The 27999-nt window shown below is 34.8% G+C and overlaps 1 protein-coding gene across 2 annotated transcripts; it reads right to left on the bottom strand.

Annotated features, from left to right (window-relative positions):
• On the bottom strand, positions 1-27822 carry LOC114342534 (uncharacterized). 2 transcript variants are annotated; one of them, XM_028293355.2, is made up of 3 exons: positions 27614-27822; positions 10292-10474; positions 1-223 (listed from the first exon to the last, which is right to left on the bottom strand). In XM_028293355.2, the coding sequence occupies exons 1-3, from the start codon at positions 27633-27635 to the stop codon at positions 87-89; spliced, it is 342 nt and encodes a 113-aa protein (XP_028149156.1). In that variant the 5' UTR covers positions 27636-27822; the 3' UTR covers positions 1-86. The 2 variants fall into 2 exon arrangements, with proteins under 2 accessions (XP_028149156.1, XP_028149149.1); XM_028293348.2 differs by lacking the exon at positions 27614-27822 and adding an exon at positions 14849-15015.
• Positions 27823-27999: the final 177 nt, after the last annotated feature.

Genomic DNA, 27999 nt, shown 5'->3' with positions numbered 1-27999 from the left:
TAAATATAAACATAACTTTTATTTAGTTCAGGTACAGTTTATGTAAATCAAATAAAAAATATCACAGTGATTATATTTCAATTATCTTACTTCGGAATAATATTATATTTATGAAATATTGTAGCTAATGTTGCTATTGTAAAAGCAAAACCAAAAAGTATAACTATCACCAACATCAAAATTGAAACTTGGAAGAATAGAGAGTATAAAACATAAAACAACCCTGCAACAAACAAAATCAAAGTATAAATACATTTGTATACAATGTGGAAACCACTTTGTGGTTTTGTCATTATTTTTAAAACTAATAAAAACGATGGGAGCCGTCATCTCTTATACAGTGTGTCTGCGTAACTTGGAACCATATGGAAACTTTCAGATAAGACGCAATCATCGAATATCAAATTTTATCAACAGTATACGAGGTATGTCAAAAAATATGAATTTCGCTCAAGAATAAAGTGCCTACATATTTCACAATATTGAAAATTGTTATTGAGAAAAGTTGTTTGTAATTAAAAATTATGTTATAACCAGCATTTACACTCTTCTAATTGAAAAAAAATTTTTGGTAAATTTTCCTCAGGTCACGGACACCCAAATCATTTTTATTTAAGATAGCTCCGTTATTATTAATTTTACGAAAAAAAGTTATCCTTTATAAAAAGTTGATCATAGTCTAACAATCAAGATACAATTATAAGGTATTAAATTTTACCAATTTTATACGAGATATGTCAAAAAATATGAATTTCTCTGAAGAGTAAAGTACCTTTATTTTTCACAATATTGAAGTTTGTTACAATAAAAAGTTGTTCAGAATAGACAAGGCGGAAACAGCGGGTTCGAAGGGAAAAATATTCCCATGAGATTTTTTTGCATAATCACATTCGTGAGACATCCCAGAATAAGGTTCAAGAAGTCGCCCAAGTGAAAAGTGGGCCAATTTTTTTTTAACAATTTTTTTTAATCAAATTGCAAAAGTCAATATTTTTGGCCCAAACAATTTTTTCTTTAATTTTTTGGACCATTCTGGACAAAAAAGGTCTCTTATAATTTTTCTCTACAGTTGATCTTTTTCGACTTATAAGCAATTTAAAATTGAAAAAAACGAAAAATTGCGATTTTCAAGGCTTAATAACTCGGTTAAAAGTTATTATTATGAAAGTCAATATATGACTAAATCAAAGTTTGAAGCCCAACAAGATTCTGAAGAAATTTTTGTCATTATTTTATTACTAAGCTGTTATTTTTAAGTAATAATAATAAGCGCCATGCACGTGTGCGGGGCTGTAAATGCTGAGTGCGAGAGAGAAGCTATTCCAGCAGTCCAATTGTGCATCTTACTCGCACTCACATTTACAGCAGCGTCAATACGATACAACCACTCATTGTTATTAATTAAAAATAACAGCTTAGTAGTAAATTAATGACACAGATTTCTTCAGGATCATGTTACGGCGACTTTAAGCTTTGATTTAGTCACTTTCTGACTTTCAAAATAATAATTTTTGACCGAGTTATTAAGCCTTAAAAATGGCCATTTTCGCGTTTTTCAAATTTTAACTTGCTTATAACTCGAAAAAGATCAACTTTAGAGAAAAATTATAAGAGACCTTTTTTGTCCAGAATGGTCCAAAAAACCTAAAAAAAATTAGTCCGGGCCAAAATATTGATTTTTGCAATTTGATTAAAAAAAATTGTTAAAAAAAAATTGGCCCACTTTTCTCGTGGGCGACTTCTTGAACCTTATTCTGGGATGTCTCACGCATGTGATTATGCAAAAATATCTCATGGGAATATTTTTCCCAACGAACCCGCCGTTTCCGCCTTGTCTAGAATTAAAAACTATGTTTCAATATGAAATTGCATCCTTCTAGTTGAAATATTGTGAACTATAAAGCTATTTTACTCTTGAGCGAAATTCATATTTTTTGACATACCTCGTATAAAATTGAAAAAAATTGATATGTTATGATTGCATCTTAGTTTTTTGACTATTCAGACATTTTATCAAATTCAGACTTCAAATCTATAATAATATCTTAAATAAAAATGATGTTGGGTATCCGTAATTTGAGGAAAAATTTCAAAAAATTTTTTTTCAATTATGAGAGTGTAAATGCACATTATAACATAATTTTTAATTACAAACACCTTTTCTTAATAACAATTTTCGATATTGTGAAATATAAGGGCACTTTACTCTTGAGCGAAATTCATATTTTTGGACATACCTCGTATATTATTGATAAAATTTGATATCTGATGATTCCGTCTTAGGTTTTAGACTATGCAGAGCACTTTATGAAGAATAACTTTTTTTCGTAAAATTGATTGGTAAAAAGTTTCCCATATGGTTCCAAGTTACGCAGACACACTGTATATTCAAATGTGCGCTTTTTAAATATATTTTACCCCCTCTGTGGCTCAGTGATAAGACAGCCTACCTGTGGATCCATGGGCTGTGAGTTCGAATCTCAGCTCGGAAGGAAATTTTTTCATTTATTAAAAATTAAAAATAGTTTCTATAGTCGGTTCGCTAAACTCAGACACAACTGGCTAGTGATTTTAGCAGGTAATTTTGCCAATTTGGTAAAATTGGCAAAAAAAAATTACTAACATTACTAACTAGTTGTACTATATAGTTAGTAATTTTGCCAATTTTCGTAAAATTGGCCAAAATATTACCTACTAAAATCACTAGCCAGTTGTGTCTGAGTTTAGAGAACCGACTATATCCATTGTTGATAACCAACATAGACTTTACAACCGTTCGTAGATCAAAGTACCTATTAAGGTCCTCCTCTTCCTAAGTGCCTTCTTTATTGAGGTTAGCGATCAATATGGCAAATTTCTCTCTGTTCTGTGCTTGATGAATTAAGTCATTCCCTGTTGTGTGGGTCCAATCTCTGATGGTTTGGAGCCAGGATTTTTTCTTCCTTCCTATACCCCTTTTACCTTCGATTTTGCCTTCTAATATTACCTGGAGCTGCTCAAATTCCCTATGGCGCATTATGTGTCCTAGATATGACGTCTTTCTAATTTTGATTGTATTGACCAGATGAGGATGTGTGTTCATTATTTCCAGTACTTCTTCATTTGTAGTTCTGCTGGTCTAGCTTATTCGGCATTATTGTATTCCAAATTTCGAATGAATTCAGTTTGTTGACGTCATACTGTTTTAATGTCCAGGTCTCACAGCTATACAGTAATAGACACCACACATAACACTTTAGTGTTCTCAATCTTATTGTGACTGATAGCTTGGGGTTACAGAGCATTTTACGCATGTTCATGAAGCCAGACCTTGCTATTTCAATGCGTCTTTTATGCCTGGTTGCACCAACAGATCTTAAGCTCCAGCTTAGCTAAGCTCTACTTATAGATAGGGCCTCCTTGAGTATCACTTACGTTGCACCATAATTTTAGATTCTTACCTTATTATCAATTATATCTATTATTATATTATGGTATTCTTATTGTAATATATTATAATTATATTATATTAATTCTTATGATATTCTCGACTTAAGCTTAAGATCTGTTGGTGCAACCGGGCATTAATTTCTTTTGAAATCTTATAATAAGGTAATCTAATCAAATAGAAAATTTTTATTCTACGTAAGTAAATATTACCTACTGCTTACATTATTTTTTATTTTAAAACTGTGACGTGTACGTAATACTAATTTATATGCGTTAGATAAAGTGCATTAAATTTTGTACGCTATAAAAAATTAAATACACTAATATTGCTAATGACTTGGTCATTTTAATGTATATCTACATAATTAAAGAAAATAATTATTAGTGATGCATTAAAAAAATTAGCAAACAACGTTTTTTATCTGCTTTAAATAAAATATATTATGTGGTTCAGGCGAGTTAGTCTAGTCGCAACATAGGGGGTCCTGTGGGAAATTCTAGCTCGCCGTGATTTGATGGTCGTATTATAGGTTTTGGGTCGCTGAATCCAATGGAAGTGGTCTGGAAGCCCAAATATGGTGCGTTTAATTGTTATTAACAAATTATGGTAAAATTAGGTATTTTTCAGGAATTATTAGAAGCCCTGTAAATAAATTGATATTGTTAAGGTCTTCTCTGGTGTATTTTTTGTTGCTGAATCGAATGCGACTAGTCGCGATTACTCAAAATATTATGTACTTATTTTGTTAATAACAAAATAATTGTTTATTCAACAACAAGTTTGCAGCCTTTTTCATAGTATTTTTATACGCTAAATCGATTGCCACTAGTCGTGATAGCTTAAACCACGTTCCGACTTTGTTATTAATAAATTATTGCAAAAATAACGGTTTATAGTACGTTTACTCACGGTTTTGCTCTAAATTTTAAAAAACCACTTGGATTGACATGAAATTTAGCACACACGTAGTTAACATGTCAAACAAAACAAGTGATATTGTGCCGATGTATGCTTTTACCCTGGGGATGAGTGTCGCCCCTTTTCGGGGGTGAAAAAAGAAGCCTTTAAAATAAGTCCGGGAGTGGATACACTGATTAATTCTATGCAACTTTTGTTCTATACAATGTTTTGACTAAGTCAATACTTTTGAGTTATTTGCGAGTGAATATGTTCATTTTTCAACAAAAACCCCACGTTTTTAGACGGTTTTTCGCAAATAACTCAAAAAGTAAGTATTTTTTCAAAAACATTTTCTTAGCAAAAATATGGACTATAAAAAAGTGAACAAAATGGTGTATGTTTAAGGTCCGTAGACTCAGTAGAAGTGGAGTTGTAACTAATGAACAACAATCCCAAATCGAATATTTCAACATAAAATAACCAAAAAATGAAGCACTTTTTGTGGAAAACTCATTAAAGCTTTTAAAAATAACTTTATTCTTGTTTTTTTTTTGAAAAAGTATCTAGTATGAAAATAAGCAAGTTACGCTCAAAATAAAGTTGGTCCCTTTTTTTTGGTAACAAAAAACGGGAAAATCTCCCCCTAACTAGCATCTCAAATGAAATTAATCGTTGCCGCTTCACAAGTTGCTTTACTCATGTTGTATTTATATAAGTTCCATCAGTTCGAAAGTGCTTATAAAACCACCAAAAACTTTTTTTGTGAAAAATGAACATATTCGCTCGCAAATAACTCGAAAAGTATTGACTTAGTGAAAAAAACTGTATAGAACAAAAGTTGCTTAGAATTAATTAGTTTATCCACTTCCGGACTTATTTTAAAGGTTTCTTTTTTCACCCCCGAAAAGAGTTGAAACTCGACCCCAGGGTAAAATCACACATCGGCATAATATCACTTGTTTTGTTTGACATGTTAGATACGTGTACGGTTTTTTAAAATTTAGAGCAAAAACCGCGAGTAAACGTACTATAAACCGTTATTTTTGCAATAATTAATTTATTAATAACAAAGTCGGAACGTGGTTTAAGCTATCACGACTATACTAAATTTACAATCAAGATTCAGTAGAAATAAACAAACCAAGACACGTTACATGCTACTAGGGGCACTCCCGAATCATAATTTACAATTTATATACATTGTAAATCCCAAATTATGATTTCCAAACTTTATACATTGTAAATTATGATTCGGCAGTGCTCCTAGTAGTATTTAACTTGTCTTGGTTTGTTTATTTCTACTGCATCTTGATTTTAAATTTAGTATAGTGGCAATCGATTTAGAGTATAAAAATACTATGAAAAAGACTACAAACTTGCTGTAGATAGCGCATTATTTCGATCTTTTCGGCGAATAAACAATTATTTTGTTATTAACAAAATAAAAGCATATTTTGAGTAATCGCGACTAGTCGCATTCGATTCAGCGACCAAAAATACACCAGAGAGGACCTTAATACTATCAATTTCTCTACAGGGCTTCTAATAATACCTCAAAAATACCTAATTTTACCATAATTTGTTAATAACAATTAAACGCACCATATTTGGGCTTTCAGACTACTTCCATTAGATTCAGCGACCCAACAAACCTATAATACCACCATCAAATCACGGCGAGCTAGAATTTCCTACGGGACCCCCTATGTTGCGACTAGACTAAAATTGAAAATTTATTTTTTATGTTTAAAAATGCACTTCCAGCGATTTTTTACGCTAAATTGAAAGATTTAAAATTTTTTGAAAACTCACTAGGCTCCTAGTTGACAGATTTCAATTTTTCAAAGTGCGTTTGAAAGTTTGAGTTTTTCTTTATAATATGTAAAAAATGACTATTTACAGTTCTTATTTTGGACCCAGAATAAAGTTCGTAAATGTGCAAATTTTTTTCGAACCCTGGATTGCATAACAATTAGGCAAAAACTATTAAACACATGCTAACTAAATTTAGCAAACTTTTAGAAAATTCAGTCATGTTATAAGGTTTTTCTAGGAGGAATATAAGAGCTGTAAGTTTTCAATTTCTAGTTAGTCAAATGTTATGTAAAATTGAAAAGCGACACTATTACCTTCAATATTTTTTGTAGACGAGTTATAGGCGAAAATATTGGCGCAAGAATAAAAAAAATTGATTATTTTTTTCAGATTGTGTTGACGACTGGCTCATATCGTAATAATTGATACAAGGTACATCCAGGGCTGGATTTACATATGGGCTATAGCCCAGTGCGGCAGAATTCAGGGGGCGGCAAATTTTGGTAAAAAGCAAATAATGGCGGAGGGGAGGGCGGCAAATTGTCGATAGCTCAAGGACGGCACATCGTGGATAGCCCAGGTGCGACAAATCTTCAAATGCGCCTCTGGGTACATCCTGAAGTGAATCCAACAGTGGCGGCTGGTCAGAGGAGGCAAGGAAGGCTTAGCCTCCCCATAAATTTTTTACACATGCTACACTGTTTTGTTTACTTTGCTATTTTTCTTCGCGTTAGAGATATCGGAAAAAGTTATTTGAACAAGTTGTTCCAAATAATGTTCTAACCCCACATACCAAATTTCATCACAAAATTCGCTCTTTTAGTTTTTTCAATATTTGTAGTCAGGATCCTAAAACTGGAGCCTGAAAAACTCACTTGCAAATGCTCCGCGCAGTCCAGCAGCCTCCTCTGCAATTTTAGGATCCTGACTCAAATAATGAAAAAACTAAAAGTGCGAATTTTGTGATGAAATTTGGTATATGGGGTTAGAATAATATTTGGAACAACTTGTTCAAATAACTTTTTCCGATATCTGTAGTGCAAAGCAAAATATCGGTAATTTACCGTGTTTTTGGATTCGCAGTAGGCCGCTTTTAGAATTAAAAAAATTCAGTTGAGTACCTTAAAAAATGTGAACCTTCAACCTGTATGGACTGCAAAAGTTCAACTCTGTATTTATTTTGATATACATATCTACTTATAGAGATAGAATTGTTAACAAATAAACGACACAAACTTTGGTAATACACTTTTACAATTAGACTAACTATTTTTAAAATGATATGAAATTATGATGATATTATAAAATGTAAATAAAAATTGCCAAAAAAAAGGGGCCTTAATTAGATTTTTTTGGCGGATTTTTTTTGCTAGTACAAATTTGTCTAGATATTTTACAGTTAGGTATAGCCTCCCCTATTGTAAAAATCACGAGCCGCCACTGGATTCCAACAAAAAATAGACTCCTATGGAAAATGTCTATTATATGGTCTGCTTTTCGACAGATCCTGCCTGGACTAATGGTCAAAAATTGGTCAGGAGAATCATGGCTTTTATCGGCTACAAAGAGAAAGAACTCAACGTGACATTGACAAGTTTTTTTAAATTGAGCCCATCAGAATCAAAACCTGCTAAATTCAAATTTTTCGTTTTCGTTTTTTTTACATATTTTCAAAGTTTAAGTATATATTAATCTACAGGCATAAGGTTTCGGCTCAAAACATTCTAAATCCGCTTTAAAATGCCAGTGGAATATTGACGTTAGTATTAAACCCTGCTATGTCCATTACTTTTATGAACAATAAAGCAATGGCGTAACCAGGATGATCCTAAGGGGAGGGTTATAAGTACTGGAGGGTTTCTAGGTGTATAGAATACCGCCAATTTAAGCTCAAAGTACATTCCAATGAGGGGGGAGTTATAACCCCCAAAATTCCCCTAGTTATGCCACTGCGAATAAAGTACTTCTTTTTCTTATATATTTTGTATGTTTTCCTATCAAAATGGTGCAATACCCACTTTTAGTGCATTAATTGCGCCTAAAAGTAGTTTAACATGAGGAATTTGGACAATATTATGTAGAATCAAAATCTGCTAAATCCAAACTCAAAGTACAAAGGGCCTAGCCGGGTAAGATGGTGAAAAGTGCCCCTAACTCGATTTAAATTCCATATAGGCCACTTTTTAGCACGTATAGAGGAACTCACTTTCTGAAATTTTTAGCCCCCTAGGTGGTCACGTGACCCCCCTAGAGCCTAATAAGTCTTTTTATGTTTTTATTTTTTATCTCAGCCGCATCAAGATCTAGCCAAAAACTTTATTTAAAAAAGTTATAAGTTTCAAAAAGATCTATATGAAAATTTTTTTTATTTTTTGGCGGGAAATTCGAATTTTTAGAACAATTTTAAACTTTTAAATAACTTGAAAAAAAAACTAAGACACTCGTTTTTACGAAAATAAATTATAACGTGTATTTTTGCTCAATCTTTCACCCTGAATTTTTTCAGATTTTTAAAATTGGTGAAACGTACCTTTAAAAATAAAAAACCGCATTTTTTTGGTTTTTTTTTTCGTTTTTTGATACAATTTTATACATATTTTTCCAAAAAGGTAACACCGTCACTAGAATAGGTAAAAAACTGAAAAATAATTGGGGTTTGCTTTATAAAATTTTTTTGTAACGCCATCCATTTTTAAGATACAGGGCGTTGAAGAAAACAAAATTTTACACATTTTTTATGATTTTGCTGAAACTACTGGCAACATTGTAATAAAACTTGGCGGGTTTTAAGAGGTAGTTATTGTGCATGTTTTGACATATAATTAAGGATTTGATATTCATCATTGGCGCGCATAGGGGTAATGGTCTGAACTTTTTAAAGAATAAAGATAGTACGCCACTGACATATTTTAAATTTTAAAATTTTCAATCGTTTTTGAATTCCTCGTTCAATTTGTGACAAAAAATCTTAATCCTTACAAAGCATTCGAACTTCTAGTATAATTATCTACAATCTACATACATAAACTCGTACATCCATTATAAAAATTAATTTGAATACTTTGGAAGCGTTAAGATATTTTATTTTTTGCAACAAAACGGCGCGTCGTATGAAAAAATGGGAAGATAGATTTTTTGTCACAAATGGAACGAGGAATTCAAAATTGATTGTTAATTTGAAATATTCTGGCGTACCATCTTTTTTTCTTTAAAAAGTTTAGACCATTACCCGTATGCGCGCCAATAATGAATATTAAATCCTTAATTGTATGTCAAAACACGCACAATAACTACCTCTTAAAACCCGCCAAGTTTTATTACAATGTTGCCAGTAGTTTCAGCAAAATCATAAAAAATGTGTAAAATTTTGTTTTCTTCAACGCCCTGTATCTTAAAAATGGAAGGCGTTACAAAAAAAATTTATAAAGCAAACCCCAATTATTTTTCAGTTTTTTACCTATTCTAGTGACGGTGTTACCTTTTTGGAAAAATATGTATAAATTTGTATACCAAAAAACGAAAAAAAAACCGAAAAAATGCGGTTTTTTATTTTTAAAGGTACGTTTCACCAATTTTAAAATCTGAAAAAATTCAGGGTGAAATATTGTGCAAAAATACATATTATAATTGATTTTCATAAAAACGAGTGTCTTAGTTTTTTTTTCAGAGTTATTTAAAAGTTTAAAATTGTTCTAAAAATTCGAATTTCCCGCCAAAAAATTTTAAAAAAAATTTTCATATAGATCTTTTTGAAACTTATAACTTTTTTAAATAAAGTATTTGGCTAGCTCTTGATGCGGCTGAGATAAAAAATAAAAACATAAAAAGACTTATTAGGCTCTAGGGGGGTCACGTGACCACCTAGGGGGCTAAAAATTTCAGAAAGTGAGTTCCTCTATACGTGCTAAAAAGTGCCCTATATGGAATTTAAATTGAGTTGGGGGCACTTTTCACTATCTTACCCGGCTAGGCCCTTTCTGAAGATGTAAGGTGCATGCAGAAAAATGATTCTATACCAAATTAGTGTGATAATTCATGATATTTAAAATTTATATTTTTAATGTTTTTTTAGTCTCCTGAAAAATTTCAAAACATGGATCTAGCAAGTTTTGATTCTATAGGCCTCAATTATAAAGTTATATTTACCTTTTGTAGATAAAGCATTACTTAAATCTAGCATTATGGTAAGGGGCATTAGTGCTGTAGCCGTAACGAAGGGTAACACTGTAACACAGAAACTAATAATTAACAAGACGGTTGCCGTTGGACGTTCTGCGCTAAAAGTTCGTAGACCCGTTCTTAGAAGTCTGATACATCTTTGTGAAGTACCTTAAACAAAAATAATTTTTAATTTTTACTTTAAATTAAGATTATTTTGACGTTTTGAATCCCACTTTGGAAATTGTTCTCAAAATACAAAACATTAATAAATGAAACAAATTTTATTTTTGTTGGGATGAGCTTTCCAGTAAGTACTATGGCAAGTACTGGAAAGCTCATCTATTAATATTACCTACACTTGTGATAGTAATACAACGATTCTACAATGACCTTGCTTCAAAAATATAGCAAGTTCTCCAAAAATAAGAACCAGTTCTCCGAGAATTTTTTGGCAAATAAGGGACTAAGGCAAAGCTGCAATCTATCACATTCTGACACCCATCTTCAAAATATACATGAATGAGGCATTGACGAAATGGAAGTAATCATGCTCTGGAATGGGTATACCATTAAAAGACGAACAACCCTATATACTGTACACTAGTGATGTAACGAATATTCGTATTCGCATTCGCATTCGCGAATATCCGCATCTTTTTGCATATTCGCGTTCGCATTCGCAAAATTTGTACAAATGTTTTGCGAATATGAATATCAGAGAAAAAATAATTTGAAAATAACGTTAGATTAATAAAATCAAAATCTATTCTCTTTCTCATCTTTTTTTATTAAAAAAAGATAACTTAACCTCGTATAATCAGATTATCAGCCTTCACGTGGTTTAGTATTTGGTATAATGTAATAAAGCTTAAGGTTCAGATTGATTTATAGTTGAGTTTTAATTTCAATATTTTATATACGCTAGAATATTTCACAGGTTGTTCCGAACTTTGAGGAAAAAACACACTATCATTGTTACACGAGGTATACAATTACACTTACCTGTTTAGCAACAATATTATTACATAGAAGAATAAAGCTATTCCTGAAGAGTAAAGCTATAGCATACTAAAAAAATCACTAAAATCGGACAACAGGTTTAGAAAATACGAGGCTTCAAAAATGTCCCATTTTAAGGTGGTGCGTTAATTTTGACGCTTAATGTATTATTAAGTCGGTCTTGACGGTCCAGTTAGCTGGGGCTCAGTCGATCGACAAGTTTAGTGGATTTGCGATTTGCGGTCGCTGGTTCGAGCCTCAGCTAGGTCATGAAATTTATAAAAGGCCAACGTCGTAGTATAAAACTCAATAGAGTCTACGGCTTGGTCTGGAATAAACTGGCGTCTGATCGGCCTATGGAGGAGCGGTACGGGAAGGGATAAGGGCTTCCGGCTTGGTGATACTCCTCCATAGATCCCTACCGAAGGGCGTTGACGCCTAAGAACGGTGTATACATACATGTATTATTAAAAAATCACTTTATCACTTTTCCTCTTTTCTCGATTGATTATTAGTTTTTGTTGTACAGTAGATAAATTATTACAATCACTGAATACACATTAATAATTAAGGCAATACATACACTAAATACCAATTAACTTCTCATTGTAAATTTAGAAAACATTTCAAAAATAGAAACAAATTAAAAAAAACTGAACATTCGCATCCGCATTCGCGAATGTCGTTATTAGATATTCGCATTCGTATTCGCGAATGTTCAAAAAACGACATTCGTTACATCACTACTATACACTTCATTTAAGCCAGAGTCATTAAGCCTTGAAAATGTCCATTTTCGCATTATTCAAATTTTAAATAGCATATAACTCGACAACAATAAATTTTAGAGAAAAATCACAAGAGACCTTTTTTGCTCAGAATGACCCATAAATCTAAAAAAATGTACGAAGTGAAAAAATTGATTTTTTGAATTTGTTAAAAAAATTGTTTAAACAATTTTCGAGCCGCGGCGCGCCTCCCGGCACCCTATGGATTTGTTATAACGACCTCTTTTTGAGCAAGTTTGTGCAAAAAAAACGAATCGGAATAATTTACCTAACGGGTTCGATGATACAGCTTGGACTATAGCGCTAATTATTAATAATTAAAAATAACAGCTTTGTAATAAAATAATGACAAAAATTCCTTCAGGACCTTGAAGCACAGTGGTTCCAAATGCTGAAAACGTAGTCATGACGCGAAAAAAGAGTCCCTATTTAGGGATTTTCTTGTTTACAGTTGTTTTCTCATACTATTGTAGAGTACTAACTAATACTTAGGTATGACGATCAGACTGGATGTATTCTGGTTCGCAGCTCAGTAACAAGTGAGCCATGTCCTAGGTTATTTTGGCCGGCAGGGAATGTTATAAAGAACGCGTATATTGAAAACGCTGTAAAACGTTTTGTAGTTTATCAATTTTATCGCTGTAAAGCAGATTCTTCTTTTTTAAGTATGTAGTAATGTAAGATGTAAGTTAAATCAACATTTATTAACAATAAATGCCTTAAATTTGTTAATGCATAAATAGTGAAAACATACTTGAAATAATTAAAATTTTGTAAAGATGCATTCAAAAAGTACAAAATTCTGCACAATTCTGAGACTAATGTTTATTAATCTTAAAATATATAGTAAAGAGATACAAAATCACTTTGGTTTAGCTGCCTATTACTGTCTATGCATTGCTGGCAGTTGTTTGAATACAAAAGTGGGAAGAAATGACGCATATTACATGATTCTGGCGATTGTTGAGTATGTATGGGCAGTTGTACATAAGTAATGTAATAAGTTCTGAATATTGTACTTCATAAAGAAAATCTATTGGTAATCTGCAGTTTCAAAAGTCCCTTATAATAAAAATTTTTAAACAAAAATGCGGTTAAAATAAAATTTTCGAATTTCTTTCGTTCATATTGGATCCGCCATTTTGTTTTAAAAAAAAGTAATGTTAGATTTGTAATTAGCGACCTTAACCTACCAAATTTGACAAAAAAATTTCCTTTTTAATTGCTATTTTCAATTTCTTTCCGCCATGTTGGATCCGCCATTTTGTTTTTCAGAAAAAATAATGTCAGATTCGTAATCAGCGATGCCAAAAACCCTTAAGAACGAAAGTAATTCCGAAATGTATAAACAGTATACGCTTTTAAATGTTCATGACCACGTTTTCGGCATTTGGAACCACTGCGTGTGAAGGAAGGTTTAAACTTTGATTTGATCACTTTCTCACTTTCATAATATAATTTCTAATCGAGTTATTAAGCCTTGAAAATGGCCATTTTTGCATTTTTCAAATTTTAAATCGCGTATAACTCGACAACAATTAATTTTAAAGAAAAATGACAAGATACCTTTTTTGCTAAGAATGACCCAAATTATCTAAAAAAAAAATTGTTCGAAATAAAATTTTTTTTTTGTGAATTTGTTTAAAAAAAATTGTTTAAACAATTTATCGACCACGGCACCGCCTGACACCCTGTGGATTTGTAATAAGGATCTCTTTTTGAATAAATTTGTGCAAAAAAATCGAATCGGAATAATTTCGCTAACGGTGGCGACCGCGACGGTACAGCACCGTCTATATGGAAAAAGGGTAACATAACGATATATAAAAAAGACGACCTAAGGGATACCAGTAACTATATAGAAATCACGAAGACACTACGGAAATACTAGGACAATACCAAATAAGGCTTTAGAAACGGAAAATCGACCATAGACATCACTTACCAACTAACACGATTATTGATTGAGCAGTGCTACGAATTTACATCTCATCATCATCACGTAGAAATAACGCTACAACCCTGCGTGGGTCCTGGCTTACTGTACAACTTTCTTCCAATTTGTTCGGTCTTCCATCAACCTAGGGTCAAATGGAATGTTCATTGTCCGGAGAAATGAAAATATATTATAAAACAGCAATCAGACGTGTAGTAACATACGCAGCAGAGACAATATGCATGATTAATAAAGACGAAGAGAAGCTAAGAAACATAGTAAAGAAGATCCGCAGAAGAATTCTTTGACCAAAAAAAATCCAAGACGGAGAGTTTAGTTAGACGATTATTTTTTTAACAACGAGATAAATAATAACAAATTAACGGAGAAGATATAGTCAAATATATAAAGGCTCAAAGGTTGAAATGGCTCTGACATGTACTAAAAAGAGAAGAAGATAAATTAAAAAAGAAAATATTAAAGTGGAAACCTACAAAAACAAGACCTAGAGGAAGACCAAACTGCAGATAGCAAGATCAGTTTAGGGAATATATCACCAGAACGAAGAAACCTAACTGGACAACAAAAATAGAAAATAGATAGAGTGGAGCTTAGTCAGTAATTGGGCAAAATCACACAACAACTGGTGAAGCAAGAGTTCAGATAACGAGAAAACAAAGAAAATTCAGAGTGATCTCATATTCTGCTCATAAGTCTGTATGACTTTCATTGACCTTTGGAATTTGCATTTTAGTTTGGTGAACAAGTTTAGTATTTTAAAGAGTTAATCTTAAATAAACCAAAAAATAATCAACATACCCAAAATAGTATAAAAACTGTCACCCAATATCTGGCACATGTCTTTTGGAAATACTTTAAAAAATTCATCAAAATATGAACATCACATCATTAAGGTAAAAACATAAATGTACTGATGAGCATTATATTAAGCATAAATGCGATAAAAGTATAATATGCGGTTTGATAACGATTCTGTTATCTAATCTACTTTAAACAACTCGTTGTCTAGTCATAATACATGTGTGGCTCCGATTTGGTATGAAAATATTATTTATAGTTATTGTTATTGTTTAGTTTAATAAGGTATGTACTAGTGATGTAACGAATATTCGCATTCGCGAATATTCGCATGTTTTTGCATATTCGCATTCGTATTCGTGAGGTTTGTGCGAATGTTTTGCGAATATGAACATCAAAAAAATAGAGGATAATATTAGGTTAATAAAATCAAAATCTATTTAACATCTTATCTTTTTTTGTTAAGAAAAGGTAACTTAACCTCGTATAATCACATTATCAACCTTCACTTTATTTTATTATTTGTTATTATGTAATAAAGCTTAAGATTCAGATTGATTTAAACTAAATATCAATTAACTTCTCATTAAAACTTTAGAAAACATTACAAAAATACAAACAAAATTGAAAAAAACTGAATATTCGCATTTGCATCCGCATTCGCGAATGTTCAAAAAATGACATTCGTTACATCATTAGTATGTACATACTGTAGGTCCTATTTATTACCAAACAAGACAAGAAATGAAAACAAACGTATTCCACCACTACAAGGAGAAAATGGGATAGTATACACGACAGAAGAAAAAGCCGAAGCAATGAAAAATTCCCTTGAAAGGCCGAAGTCATGAAAAATTGAGGAAACTGCCATCAGGGTAGGGATAGGGTAAGACAGCAGTAGGGTAAGGGTAGGGATGCAAGGGATAGTGATGCGCAATATATAGCCTCTCCTACAAATGTCAACCTCACTTGCACGTGAGATGATCTCGTTCACGATCATGCGGCACATCCTGCCAGATAACAAACGAGGCTCTGACGTCCGAGTGATTGCCGGTATAAGCAATCCCCCACTTACCGACCAACAGCTTTGGGTGGAAGAGTCGGTAAGTTATCTTCTTGTCCTAGAAATGGAAAATCAGTTCTAAAGGCGGGCGAACCAGAAATGGTCAACAGCATGGAGATGCATAAGGCAACGGGAAACCAATGCATTAAAGGCTCTTAGAGCATCCCTAGTATTTATTTATTTAGCGTATCGCTATATCACAGTTTTTGTATATAAATAAAGATAACAATACATTATAAATAATAATTAATTTTTATAAATGAAAATTTAGTTGGTAAACATATTCAATCGACTCACTGGTCGCCACTAAAAAATCGGACCGATTGCCACTGTACGATCTGATGGGACATCCCTCCACCAAATGCTTAATCGTTTGTCTTTCAGCACCGCAATCGCAATTTGGAGGAGAAGATTTTTGAAGTTATACTTCTTTACGGGCGTAATGACGGTGAAATTTTATATGGGAAAACCTAGCGACCGGGCGCATGCGCATTATAACTTTGTTCTGATTGGATGTTCAAATGACATGACAAAAATTATCCAATATGGCAGCTGTGGCACAGCTGTGGGACTGTGCATGGTTTGGTTATAATGTATGCTTGTTGCGTTTTAAAATTTGTAGGAAGAGAAACAACAAAACAAAAAGTTAGTTAATGGTTATACTGCCTTTTTAAATAGTTTTCATATTATATTTTTGGACTTATTTACATAGAAGAGATGATTGTTGCATGCCAATGTGAAAGCTCATCAAACTGTGCCTAGTATGAGTGCCGCAGATCTCGCTTATTCAAAGCTAAAGAATCTTTCACTGGTAAGTGTTTTATAAATAGTTGATCAAATTTTGTTATGATATTTGAACATAGCCACTTTGCACGACGCAAGTGATAGCGAAATTTATTAGTCGTTATACGGGCTCCGATACCTACCTTGAACCTACCAAAATACATAAGTAGTATGTAATACTTTTATTTACATAATTTGATTACCATCAAAATTTCTATCAATATTCACCTAATATATTGTCTTCTTACTCTATGTTTTGTTGTATTTTTTCAATGCTAAATCATTTCAATTCAAAATCAAAATAATTTGATTTACATAAGTTAAAAATGTCAAAAGGTTAATCTGTTTAGTTAGACGATCTTCGCACATAATGACAAGCTATCTCTGTGGCGAAGTTTTAATGCGGGTGAATCCCAATACAACGCAAATACCAGCCGCGTGGTAAGTTGGTTCGAATCCCAATAGAAACTTTTATTTTTTTATTTTTTTTTATACATTTTATGATTGTAAGTATATTTATTATAAAATTTTATTTTCAGAAAATACGTATTTAGTTAAAAAATTTTCCGACAATTAATGTTCAGAAATCATTTGTGGCATTTTTAATGTGTTTTTTGGCACTGTTTTAATAAACATGTTTGAGAAGTAGTAAGTATAAATTAATTTAATATTTAAATAAAATATAAATAAAAAGTATATTAATTTCGTTTATAATCATATAATCATATAATAGAAGTATAACTTCTTACGTGCGTACAAAGTACACACACATTCTTTTTCCCCATTTAAAAAGTGAGTCAGAGCACCTACCACAGTTGGTTCTAATTCTGTTTAGTGTCGCCCAGATCCGTGTTGGTTGACTGAAACCCTCTGGCTTGCTTGTAATACATGGCATATTCCGGATGTCAGGAGGAGCATTCTTCTCCCAATATTCTTGCCAACGGTCGGTTATTTCGATATTCCTTTCAATTAGTATCCTTGCAGAATCCAGAGGGTTTTTTTTAACGAAGCCTACTTATGTTTCTGTCGTTAATACGAATGTGAGAGCGGAGCACAGTTTTTCTATACTCCCTGACAAGTACATGTTCTCGACGGATGTATGAGGGAGTTACTCGTATGTGGCTTAGTGCATACGCAAAGCCTAGTTTAGTTGGGCATCAACACGTTTGGTGTGTGGGCTGTTGAGCCATACCGGTGCACAGTACTCTGCAACGGGATACACGAGTCCCAGGGCTGTCGACTTAAGTGTAGTCGCTGAGGAACCTCATGTGGTACCGCATAACTTTTGTAGAATATTGTTTCGTGTTCTAAGTTCTGCAGTCGTCTTTGTAAGATGTTCTTTAAAGCTTAGCGTTCTATCGAGTGTCACACCTAGATATTTTGGGTACTTGGTATGATTGAGGAATCTGTCTTCAAAGTGGATTTTTAATTGGTAATTAGCCAATCTGTTGTTTAAATGAAAGCATGATACTTCCGTCTTGGAGGTATTGGGCTGTAATCTCCAGTGACGGAAATCTCTCTCGAGGGTAACCAGGTCGTTTGTTAATATTTGGTCAGTAGTCTCCAATTCTACATGGCTCGTAGCAAGTGCCCAGTCATATGCATATCCGAACTTCTTTGATGTGGTTTCAGGTAAGTCTGCTATACAAAGGCTAAAGAGTAGAGGGGCCAGCACCGATCCTTGCGGGAGACCATTGTTAATCATCATGACTAACAACCCCCCGAATTACCCCCCGGTCGTCAACATGCAAAAACCTTGCAAAGTAGCGACTTGGATTTTTAGAAGTCAAGACGGTTCACACAGATATAGTGTCGGGGTAATACTAAACAAAAACATTGATAAAGCAGTAATAAATTTCATTCCATACTCCAACAGAATTATCTTCTTACAAAAAAACCAGAATAAACCAAAAATAAATATCGTACAAGTTTATGCTCCAACTGCGGACAAACCAGAGATTGAAACTTTTTACTAAGACCTAGACAATATTGTAACAAAAACGAGCGTTCGGGTATTTATTTACGACTTTATTATTTATTTATACAAGTTTACTTTACAAACTTTAGCTTAAGACTAAACTCTATTTACAAATATGCCGTATTTATATATGCGATAAAGTTATAATGGAACATTCCAGAAATATCCGCGCCCATCTCGATATCTCCCATCTCTATACCAGTCGATCCGTTTGTCTGCCAGCACGCCCACGTGATTTACCTTCCAGAATTCTCGGGATTCTCGCCGCGAAGATTAGATTACGTCATTCTCTTGTTGTTTACTATTACGGGCGCCGATCAAGAGTTTTTTTTCGTTACACTACTCCCCTCTTAAGATCTGAGCGTCCCGATCAGCAACTCTACATGAAGGCCCAGGATGGCGGAATCTACACGACTCTCCAGCTCTGCATACACCCTTCAAGAAGAAATAACAGTCTACTGTCTTTGAAGGGTACGACATCTTCGGGTTCATGCAACACACAGTGATTTGTACGCCAGTTTCTCTGAAGAGCACTTCAAGCATGCTTCTCACAATCTTCCAATCCAAATTTTCTACTGCATGGCCTATTTTTGGTAAAGCCAAATCTTTGATGTCATAATTACACACGATTTTCTTCAAATTAGTTAGAGCACGCCATATGTTCTCGTAGCTTGGCGTGTCCGTATAAGACTTCCTGGTCACCATATACAGCAAGGATCGAGGACCATCTTCCAATCGCAGTACTCTTCCAATTTTAGGTTGTTGATTTCTTAACTCGTCCAGGCGGCCGAACTTTCTATTGAATACGGACGAGATTCCTTTAGTCATCTCGAGGTCTTGGGCAACACAGTGGGCTAGAGAGACGTTTTCTGGAACACCAAACAGATCTTGCTGAACTTCTGTGGTCACGCCGAATCTAGCACTCTTTCTCGCTGCGTAATTTGACATAAATTGATTAAAACTTGGCTGTGCGGCGTCTTTCATCTCCTGTTGGAGGACTCGGGCTTCTTCTGTTTCATTTGAGCCAGCATATGGTGCAAGACGATTTATGTGAATAACTTTTGGTTTACCGTTTGGCAACTTCTTAATTCTGTATATTACGTCATTTATTTTCTTCTTAACTTCATAAGGTCCTTCCCATTGTCTTTGCAGTTTAGGACACAAGCCGCGACGACGTTGTGGATTATAAAGCCAGACAAGATCACCTAGTTCGAAGCTTTCATTCTTGCATCGAGAATCATATTGATCTTTCATTCTGTCACTGGCTATCTGGATGTGTTGTCGGGCAAATTCATGAATGTTGTTCATTCGTAACTTCAGGCGGTCGACATATTCTTCGCCTGCAACATGTTCCTCGGAAGGTCTGCAGCCAAACTCTAAGTCGCAGGGCAAACGAACTTCACGACCCAACATCAGGCAGGTTGGTGTTTGACCTGTAGTTTCATTTACGGCCGAGCGGTAGGCCATCAGGAATAAATGAATGTGTTGGTCCCAATCTCGCTGATTTTCAGATACAACTTTGGACAAGTGTTTACCCATCGTTCGGTTCATCCTCTCGACCATCCCATCTGATTGAGGATGCAGGGGTGTTGTTCTGGTCTTATTGACACCAATCAATTTACAAACGTTTTGGAAAAGAGCCGACTCAAAGTTTCGCCCTTGGTCGGAGTGGATCTCCAAGGGAACACCAAATCGACTGAAGAATTCTTTAACAAGTACCTCTGCAACGGTAGCAGCTTCTTGATTTGGTAATGCATAGGCCTCGGTCCATTTCGTAAAATAATCCATGGCTACCAGGATGTATTTATTTCCAGCATCAGTTTCTGGAAATGGACCTGCAATGTCGATTGCTACTCTTTCCATAGGACTGCCAACATTATACTGTCTCATGGGTGCTCTCTTTTTACCAACTGGACCATTACCGGATGCACACAGTTCACATTTCTGGCACCATCTTCTTACATCATCTTTACAGTTCACCCAATAGAACCGTTCTCGAACCTTTTGCAGAGTCTTCGTAATACCAAAGTGTCCACCTGATGTACCGTCATGCAACTGATGCAATACTTCTGACACTTTACTTTTAGGTACAATCAACTGAAGCTTAGATTCTGTACCATCATCGTTCTCAAAGGTTCTGTACAAAAGATCATCTTTTAGTATCAGGCAATTCCATTGGCTCCAGTAGGCCTTGACTTCCGGACTACATGCACTGATGTTTTGCCAACTAGGTCTCTCACCTCGACGCATCCAATCCAATACTCTTTTTATACATGGATCATCTTCTTGGGCGTGTTGTAACTGTTGGGGCTGCCATTGTTCATTAACTACGGTGGTTCGTCTCACGGGGCAAAATCGTTCCTCTAATTTGGCACAGTGATTACAATTTGCACTGCATGGTCGTCTCGAAAGGGCATCAGCATTTGAATGAACTCTTCCGGCCCTATGTTCTATCTCGTAGTCATATTCTTGTAATCGTTCTAACCATCTTGCCATCTGGCCCTCTGGATTACGGAATTGTATGAGCCATTTTAGAGCAGCGTGATCTGTTCGAAGAAGGAACTTTCTGCCATACAAGTATTTATGGAAATGTTCGCAAGCCTTCACTACACCCAGCAGTTCTCTTCTGGTAACGCAATAGTTTCTTTCTGGTTTCGACAGGACTTTGCTGAAATAAGCGATGACTTTTTCCTGTCCATCCTGGATTTGGGAGAGAACAGCTCCTATGGCACTGTTGCTAGCATCGGTATCCAAAACAAATTTTCCTGCCTGTACCGGGTAGCTTAATATCGGTGCACTGATCAGAGCTATTTGTAGTTGTTCGAAAGCTTTTTGGCACTCTTCACTCCATATATATTCTTTGCCCTCCTCCGTCAACTTTGTTAGGGGCTTGGAGATATTGGCAAATCCTTTGACAAATCGTCGGTAATATGTACATAGGCCAAGGAAACTTCTAATTTCATGTTTATCTTTTGGTACTGGCCAATCTTTAATTGCTTCAATCTTTTCAGGATCAGCTGTTACACCGTTACTCGATACAATATGTCCCAAGTACTTAACTTCTCGTCGAAACATGTGACATTTCTTTGGACTTAACTTCAAGTTCGCTGCCCTCAATCGTTGAAAGACTTCTATTAAATTCTTGGCGTGTTCATCAAATGACTTTCCAACCACAATTACATCATCCAAGTAAACCAGGCATGTTTTCCATGTTAGACCTCTTAAAACTGCCTCCATTAATCTTTCAAATGTGGCAGGGGCATTACATAAACCAAACGGCATAGCCGTAAACTGCCAAAGCCCTGATCCTATCGAAAATGCGGTTTTCTCCCGATCGACTGGCTCCATGTCTACTTGCCAATATCCACTTTTTAAATCGAGTGTGGAAAACCATCGAGAACCAGAGAGAGTATCCAATGTATCGTCTATTCGGGGCAAAGGATAACTATCTTTTTTTGTTACCGCATTGAGCTGGCGGTAGTCGATACAAAAACGCGTCGAACCATCTTTCTTCTTTACCAGAACTACTGGTGATGTCCATGGACTGTTCGATGGTTCAATTACCCCTTGTTTGTCCATATCCTTGATAATCTCTTCGGCTTCATCTCTTTTCGCAAATGGAAGCCGTCTAGGCCGTTGTCTGATTGGCTGAGCGTCTCCGGTATTTATTTTATGCGTTACTATGCTTGTTTTGCCCTTATCCTTCTTATCAATAGCAAAAACATCTTGGTACTCTATCAGCATAGACCTCACTTTTTCCGTTCGTTCATGGTCAAGATCTTGGCATCTTTCAATAATTATCTGGACAAGGTCTTTTGGATACTTTGACTTTGATGATTTCTCATTGGTATTCATAGAGCAAATGGAAGCCACGGGAACACACTGTCCGATCAAAGCTCCTCTACTTAACTTAATAGCAGTTTCCCTTACATTCATAACTCTTACAGGAATGACATCTCGAACTTTTACCAAAGTTTTCGCCGTTAGGAACTCGACATTATTCACATCTTCGACCATCCTTAAACTTCCCTCTCGGCAGTGTCCATCAAGCATGGTCATCAGAACTTTCTCACTATTACCGGGTATGGTTACGTCACATGTAGTTAGTAAGCGGATGGCATCTTCTTTGTCGTCGTGAAAGGGCAACTCTTCACCATTGATCCTGAGAACTCCATTTTGAACATCCAATATTGCCCCCACTTTTCTTAGTACGTCCATCCCCAATATAAACTCGTCGGAGATCTCGGCAATTAATACTTGATGTTCAACTGTGGTCTGGCCAATGGATATTGACATATTAGCCTCGCCATATGTGTTAATTAGCTCACCAGTCGCTGTTCTAAGCTTTACTGTTGCAGGTGATAACTTATGGTGGCCTCGTACTACGTCTGGGCGTGCGATAGTTCTCGTTGCACCTGTATCCACCAAAAACGATCTACATCTATTATTGATACGACCTTCGATGTATAAGTTGTGGATTCCACCGGAGGACGTAAGGTTGACAGTTACTATGGGGGCTCTAGTTCTCGAGGTCGGCAGTTGCCCCTTGGTGTCGACCCGCTCTAGTTTTCCGACGGCTGTACGATCTTCTTACAATTACGACGAATGTGGCCTACGTCTCCACAATTCCAACATCTAGGCTCGCGTCTCTTTGGCATCTGATTACTTAATACTTTCCGTATCATTTCCTCCAGACGTTCATCGTTGTGTTCGTCACTTTCTTCAATGGTTCTTACTCTATGGCCTCGTGAAGTTTGACTAGCCGTTTCGTGTTCCAATGCAATAGCAAGTGCTTCATCTAAAACTTTCGGTCTTGCTAGTCGTAAAGCTTTCTGTAATTCATTATCTTTCAGCCCATTGACGAAGGTATCTACTGCAATTTCTTCTAAAACGCTGTCTGGCACCTCTGGATAAGCCAACCGCACCACACGAGCCACATCTGCTTCAAATTCTTGCAGATTCTCACTTGCTCGTTGACTTCTACTTCGCAGTTGTGCTTTGTATACTTGTTGTAGATGGGCATCTCCATAGCGTTTTTCTAGACGAGTGAACAAGGTCTGGTAACAATTTTCTTGACCCTTGGGAATTGACCTTAATATATCTGCAGCATCACCTCGTAAAGCAGCAGTCAAGGAAACAGCCTTTTCCTGTTCGGTCCAATGATTGGCGGTCGCAATAGCTTCAAATTGTTTAAGGTATATGGACCAAGAGGACTTTCCATCAAATGGTGGTAATTTGAATCTCATATTATGCGACATTTCTTCTCTCGGTAGTTCATCTTTCACTACAGGATCTAAAGCTACTGCATGAACTGACGGTTGCACTTTTGTATCGGTTATCATGCTCTCTAATTCTTTGATCTTCTCTTCTACGGCCAAAACTACTGCATTAACTGAAGGTAGGACTTTCGTATTGGTTACCATAGTCTCTAGTTGTTTGATCTTCTCTTCTAACATTTCTTTATTGTCGTCTACACTTTTCTGTATCTTATCGAATGTTCTAGAAACTTCTTCAAATTTCTCATTGTTCTGTTTACAAACTTCTTCAAGTTTTTCGTTGTTTTGCCTACAGACCTCTTTAAAAGTTTCATCAATCTTTTGAGAAGTCTCGTCGAATCTTTTAGCAACGTTTTCGAATTTCTCGTCGCTTTTTCTACTAACTTCTTCAAGTTTCTCGTTGTTCTGTCTACTAACTTCTTTAATTACTTGAGAAACACTTTCAAATTTCGATAAGATCGCTTGTTCTGCTGTCTGGAAGTGGAACGTCTTTGGGTCCTCTCCATTCTTCTTGAGGACCTCCTCGAGTCGTGCTTTCAGGACTTTCTTGGATCCACTGGCATCTTGCTCGTACTCTTCTAATTGTTCACGGAGCTGTTTTAGCGAAAGTTCTTCTAGCAACATCTTTAGTCGGCACACACGTACTTTTCACAATGTATTTTAAGTCTTTGCGAATACCGAACAATCAACGCACTCCGGTTATTCCCGACGAATAAAGTTCAAAAGTCTTTTAAAGTCTCTCTGTAATTCACTTATTTATATCGCACTAAGTTTACCGAACACCGACACCAACTGTAACAAAAACGAGCGTTCGGGTATTTATTTACGACTTTATTATTTATTTATACAAGTTTACTTTACAAACTTTAGCTTAAGACTAAACTCTATTTACAAATATGCCGTATTTATATATGCGATAAAGTTATAATGGAACATTCCAGAAATATCCGCGCCCATCTCGATATCTCCCATCTCTATACCAGTCGATCCGTTTGTCTGCCAGCACGCCCACGTGATTTACCTTCCAGAATTCTCGGGATTCTCGCCGCGAAGATTAGATTACGTCATTCTCTTGTTGTTTACTATTACGGGCGCCGATCAAGAGTTTTCTTTCGTTACAATATTTTAAAATCCATTAAAACGCAGGATGTTACAATTATAATGGGAGATTTTAACGCAAAGGTTGGGGAAGAAAAAGTAGAAGAATGTACAGGATGCTACGGTCTGGGAACAGACACTAAAGGGGTGACAGGCTTATCGAATTTTGCCAAAACAATAATTTTGTCATAACTAATACATTGTTTGAAATGCCAAAGAGAAGACTACCTATATACTTGGAAGTTACCAGCAAATCAAGAAGGGAGAATTGTAAGAAACCAAATAGATTATGTATTAATTAGACAAAGATACGGGAACGCAATTATATCTGCATAAACATATCAAAATGGCGACATACGATCAGATCACAATCCAGTAGTGACCAAAATTAGTCTCAAAATGAAAATAATAAAACGAAGAACAACAGATGTAAAAATCGATACAAGTTAACTAAGGAACACACTTATAAAACAACGTCTGACAAATAAAATCAATAACCGATTTATGAATATCTTCTTCTTCTTCTTCCTTCTTGTATGTAGGTTTTAAAGCTTCTTCAATATTAGCCTCCTAAATTGTTTAAATTATCGCAACATCTTTTTCTTGGTCTGCCAATATTTCTTCGTTCATTTGGTGACTTATCTCGTGCTATTTGTACTATCCTATCCTCTGCCATTCTACTAATGTCTTCGTTCCACTCCTGTTTTCGTTTTTTCACCCATCCATTTATGTCTTCTACATTGCATGATCTTCTTATGTTTTCGCTTCTCTCCCTATTCAACAGACTTTTTCCTGATATTCGTCGAAGTATTTTCCTGATATCTCTGTTGTTTCTATAGTAGTCGTCTCGTTTAAGATGTGTAGGTCTTGTCTCCGCCGTGTATGTCAATATAGGTCTAATTGCTGCTTTATAGATTCTTGCTTTTGTGTCTTGTCTTAGGTGTTTGTTCTTCCAGATTGTGTCAAGAGATCCCGCCGCTTTACTTGCTTTCAAGCTTTGTTGTCGTACTTCCTCTTCAACATCTCCGTAACAGGATTAATTAATGTTAAAGAATAAATTCTGCAAAATACTGAAACGGAGACAACATGGTTATTAACCTTTCAGAGTTAACGTGCGGACTATGAGTCCGCTTGCCGAGTTATTGGTCGATTTCTGACGATTAATTACGGTCTAGGTCGTGGGGTGCTCGATAGCTTCAAGCAAGGGGACACTTTATTCAGGAAGGGGTGTGAGAGTTGAGTCTAGTGTATTTGATGTTATATTGACTTGCGGAGTGTCAGTCTGCACGTTATACAAGTTGTAACAAATCTTCAGGTAAGATCCAATTATAAAATATTTTATTTCTAGGGCAAATAAAAATATTTATGTGATTTATAATTATGAGTGATATACTGATTATGTGTTACGTATATATGAATGATATTATAAACTTATTTTTATACAGATATTTTGAATATGAGTTTTGAAAAAAACAAGCCTATCTTGTAAAGCTTCATGCGGAATTTCTGTCTGATTCTGAGCCAAAAGTTGAATCTTATCCATGACGATGCTAGTTTGGAAGGAGATTTCGAAGTACAGAACCACGTCGCCGACATGGAAAAAAAATTAAGGAGCCAATCTCAGAAGTCTTGGATGTTCCAAAAGGAGTGTCAAATTTCATTACATGTATAGGTATCTACTATGCAGCTCAAACATTTGTTTTTTATTAAGTCTGTGTTTAATTTCTTAGAAATATGTGTTTTGTATTTGTATAATTTGGGTTTTTGTGTTTTATAGTACCCAAAATGTGAAAAAGATACCTATATATGTTAACTTTGATTTTCAAAGCACGAGTTTATATACAAATGATACTAAATTTTTGTGCAAACAGTTTTTTTCGTGTTTTTTTTTTAAATATATGACAAGTTCTCAGACCGTTTCCCGAAAATATTTGCTTTTTGGACCTTTTCTGGATTTGCGGACTGTGGGTCCGACGTTACCTTTTATGTACCATCATGCTACGTTATCTCTGAAAGGTTAATAGAGACAGAAATAGATAAAAGTCAAAAAGAAATTCTGACACAAACCGGATACAAAAAGAAACAATAGATGACGGAGAAAATCTTAGATGTAATGGAAGAAAGACGTCAGCATAATAACAAAGATAATCAGATGTACAAAAATGTGCATAAACAAATGAAATCCAAAATTAGACAGGCAAAAGAACATTGGTTAAAAGAACAATGCGCAGAAATAGATGATAACTTTTTTTGTAATTTATAAAAAAAAAGTAATTTTTAATATTATTATTAATTAGTTATAGGCAGAAAAAAATTATATCGGGCCCCCCTGTTTTTTATAATTTTTAACATACTAAATTACATAACAACTAATTTTTATCCATTAAACAGATCGGTGCAGGTCGAACTTTATATCGGATCCTCTACGAGTGTGAAAATTAATGAAAAGTACCAATTGATGCAGCAAGGCGGTAAAAATTTTCTGAAGAAATACATCTATGTAATAAACAATAAATAATAGAATAAATACATAATATGCGTGTATTCGACAACCTTAGTATACTTACTGAGAAAGGTTATCACATCCATATTGCAAAATGAAACGAGCTTCCGTCACTTCAAGAGATTTCTCGGACACTATTTTCCTATAAAGTTCTACTACTACTTGAAGTTTATTACAATTTTATCTAAGTGTTAATACATGTTAATGTTTTAGCTTATAATTAAACAATATACCATCTATTTTTGTTTTCAAGGAAAAGTTTTCATTATTAAATCAAAACAATTACTTATAAACGGAGACGTTGCAATCACGAACTTGTTTTATATTTTTTTAATGTATTTTGGTTCAATTAATATTAGTCATGTGTAAGTCAAGGTAGAGTTTAAATATGTACATACATAATTTTATTTTTGAGTTATTGGCAGTTTTTTAAACATAAAGTGGTGACCA

The sequence above is a fragment of the Diabrotica virgifera genome, chromosome 3 (assembly GCF_917563875.1).
Source record: "Diabrotica virgifera virgifera chromosome 3, PGI_DIABVI_V3a".
Taxonomy (NCBI): domain Eukaryota; kingdom Metazoa; phylum Arthropoda; class Insecta; order Coleoptera; family Chrysomelidae; genus Diabrotica; species Diabrotica virgifera.
Note: the sequence above shows the minus strand (reverse complement) of the source record. Positions and strands in the feature narration are given on the sequence as shown.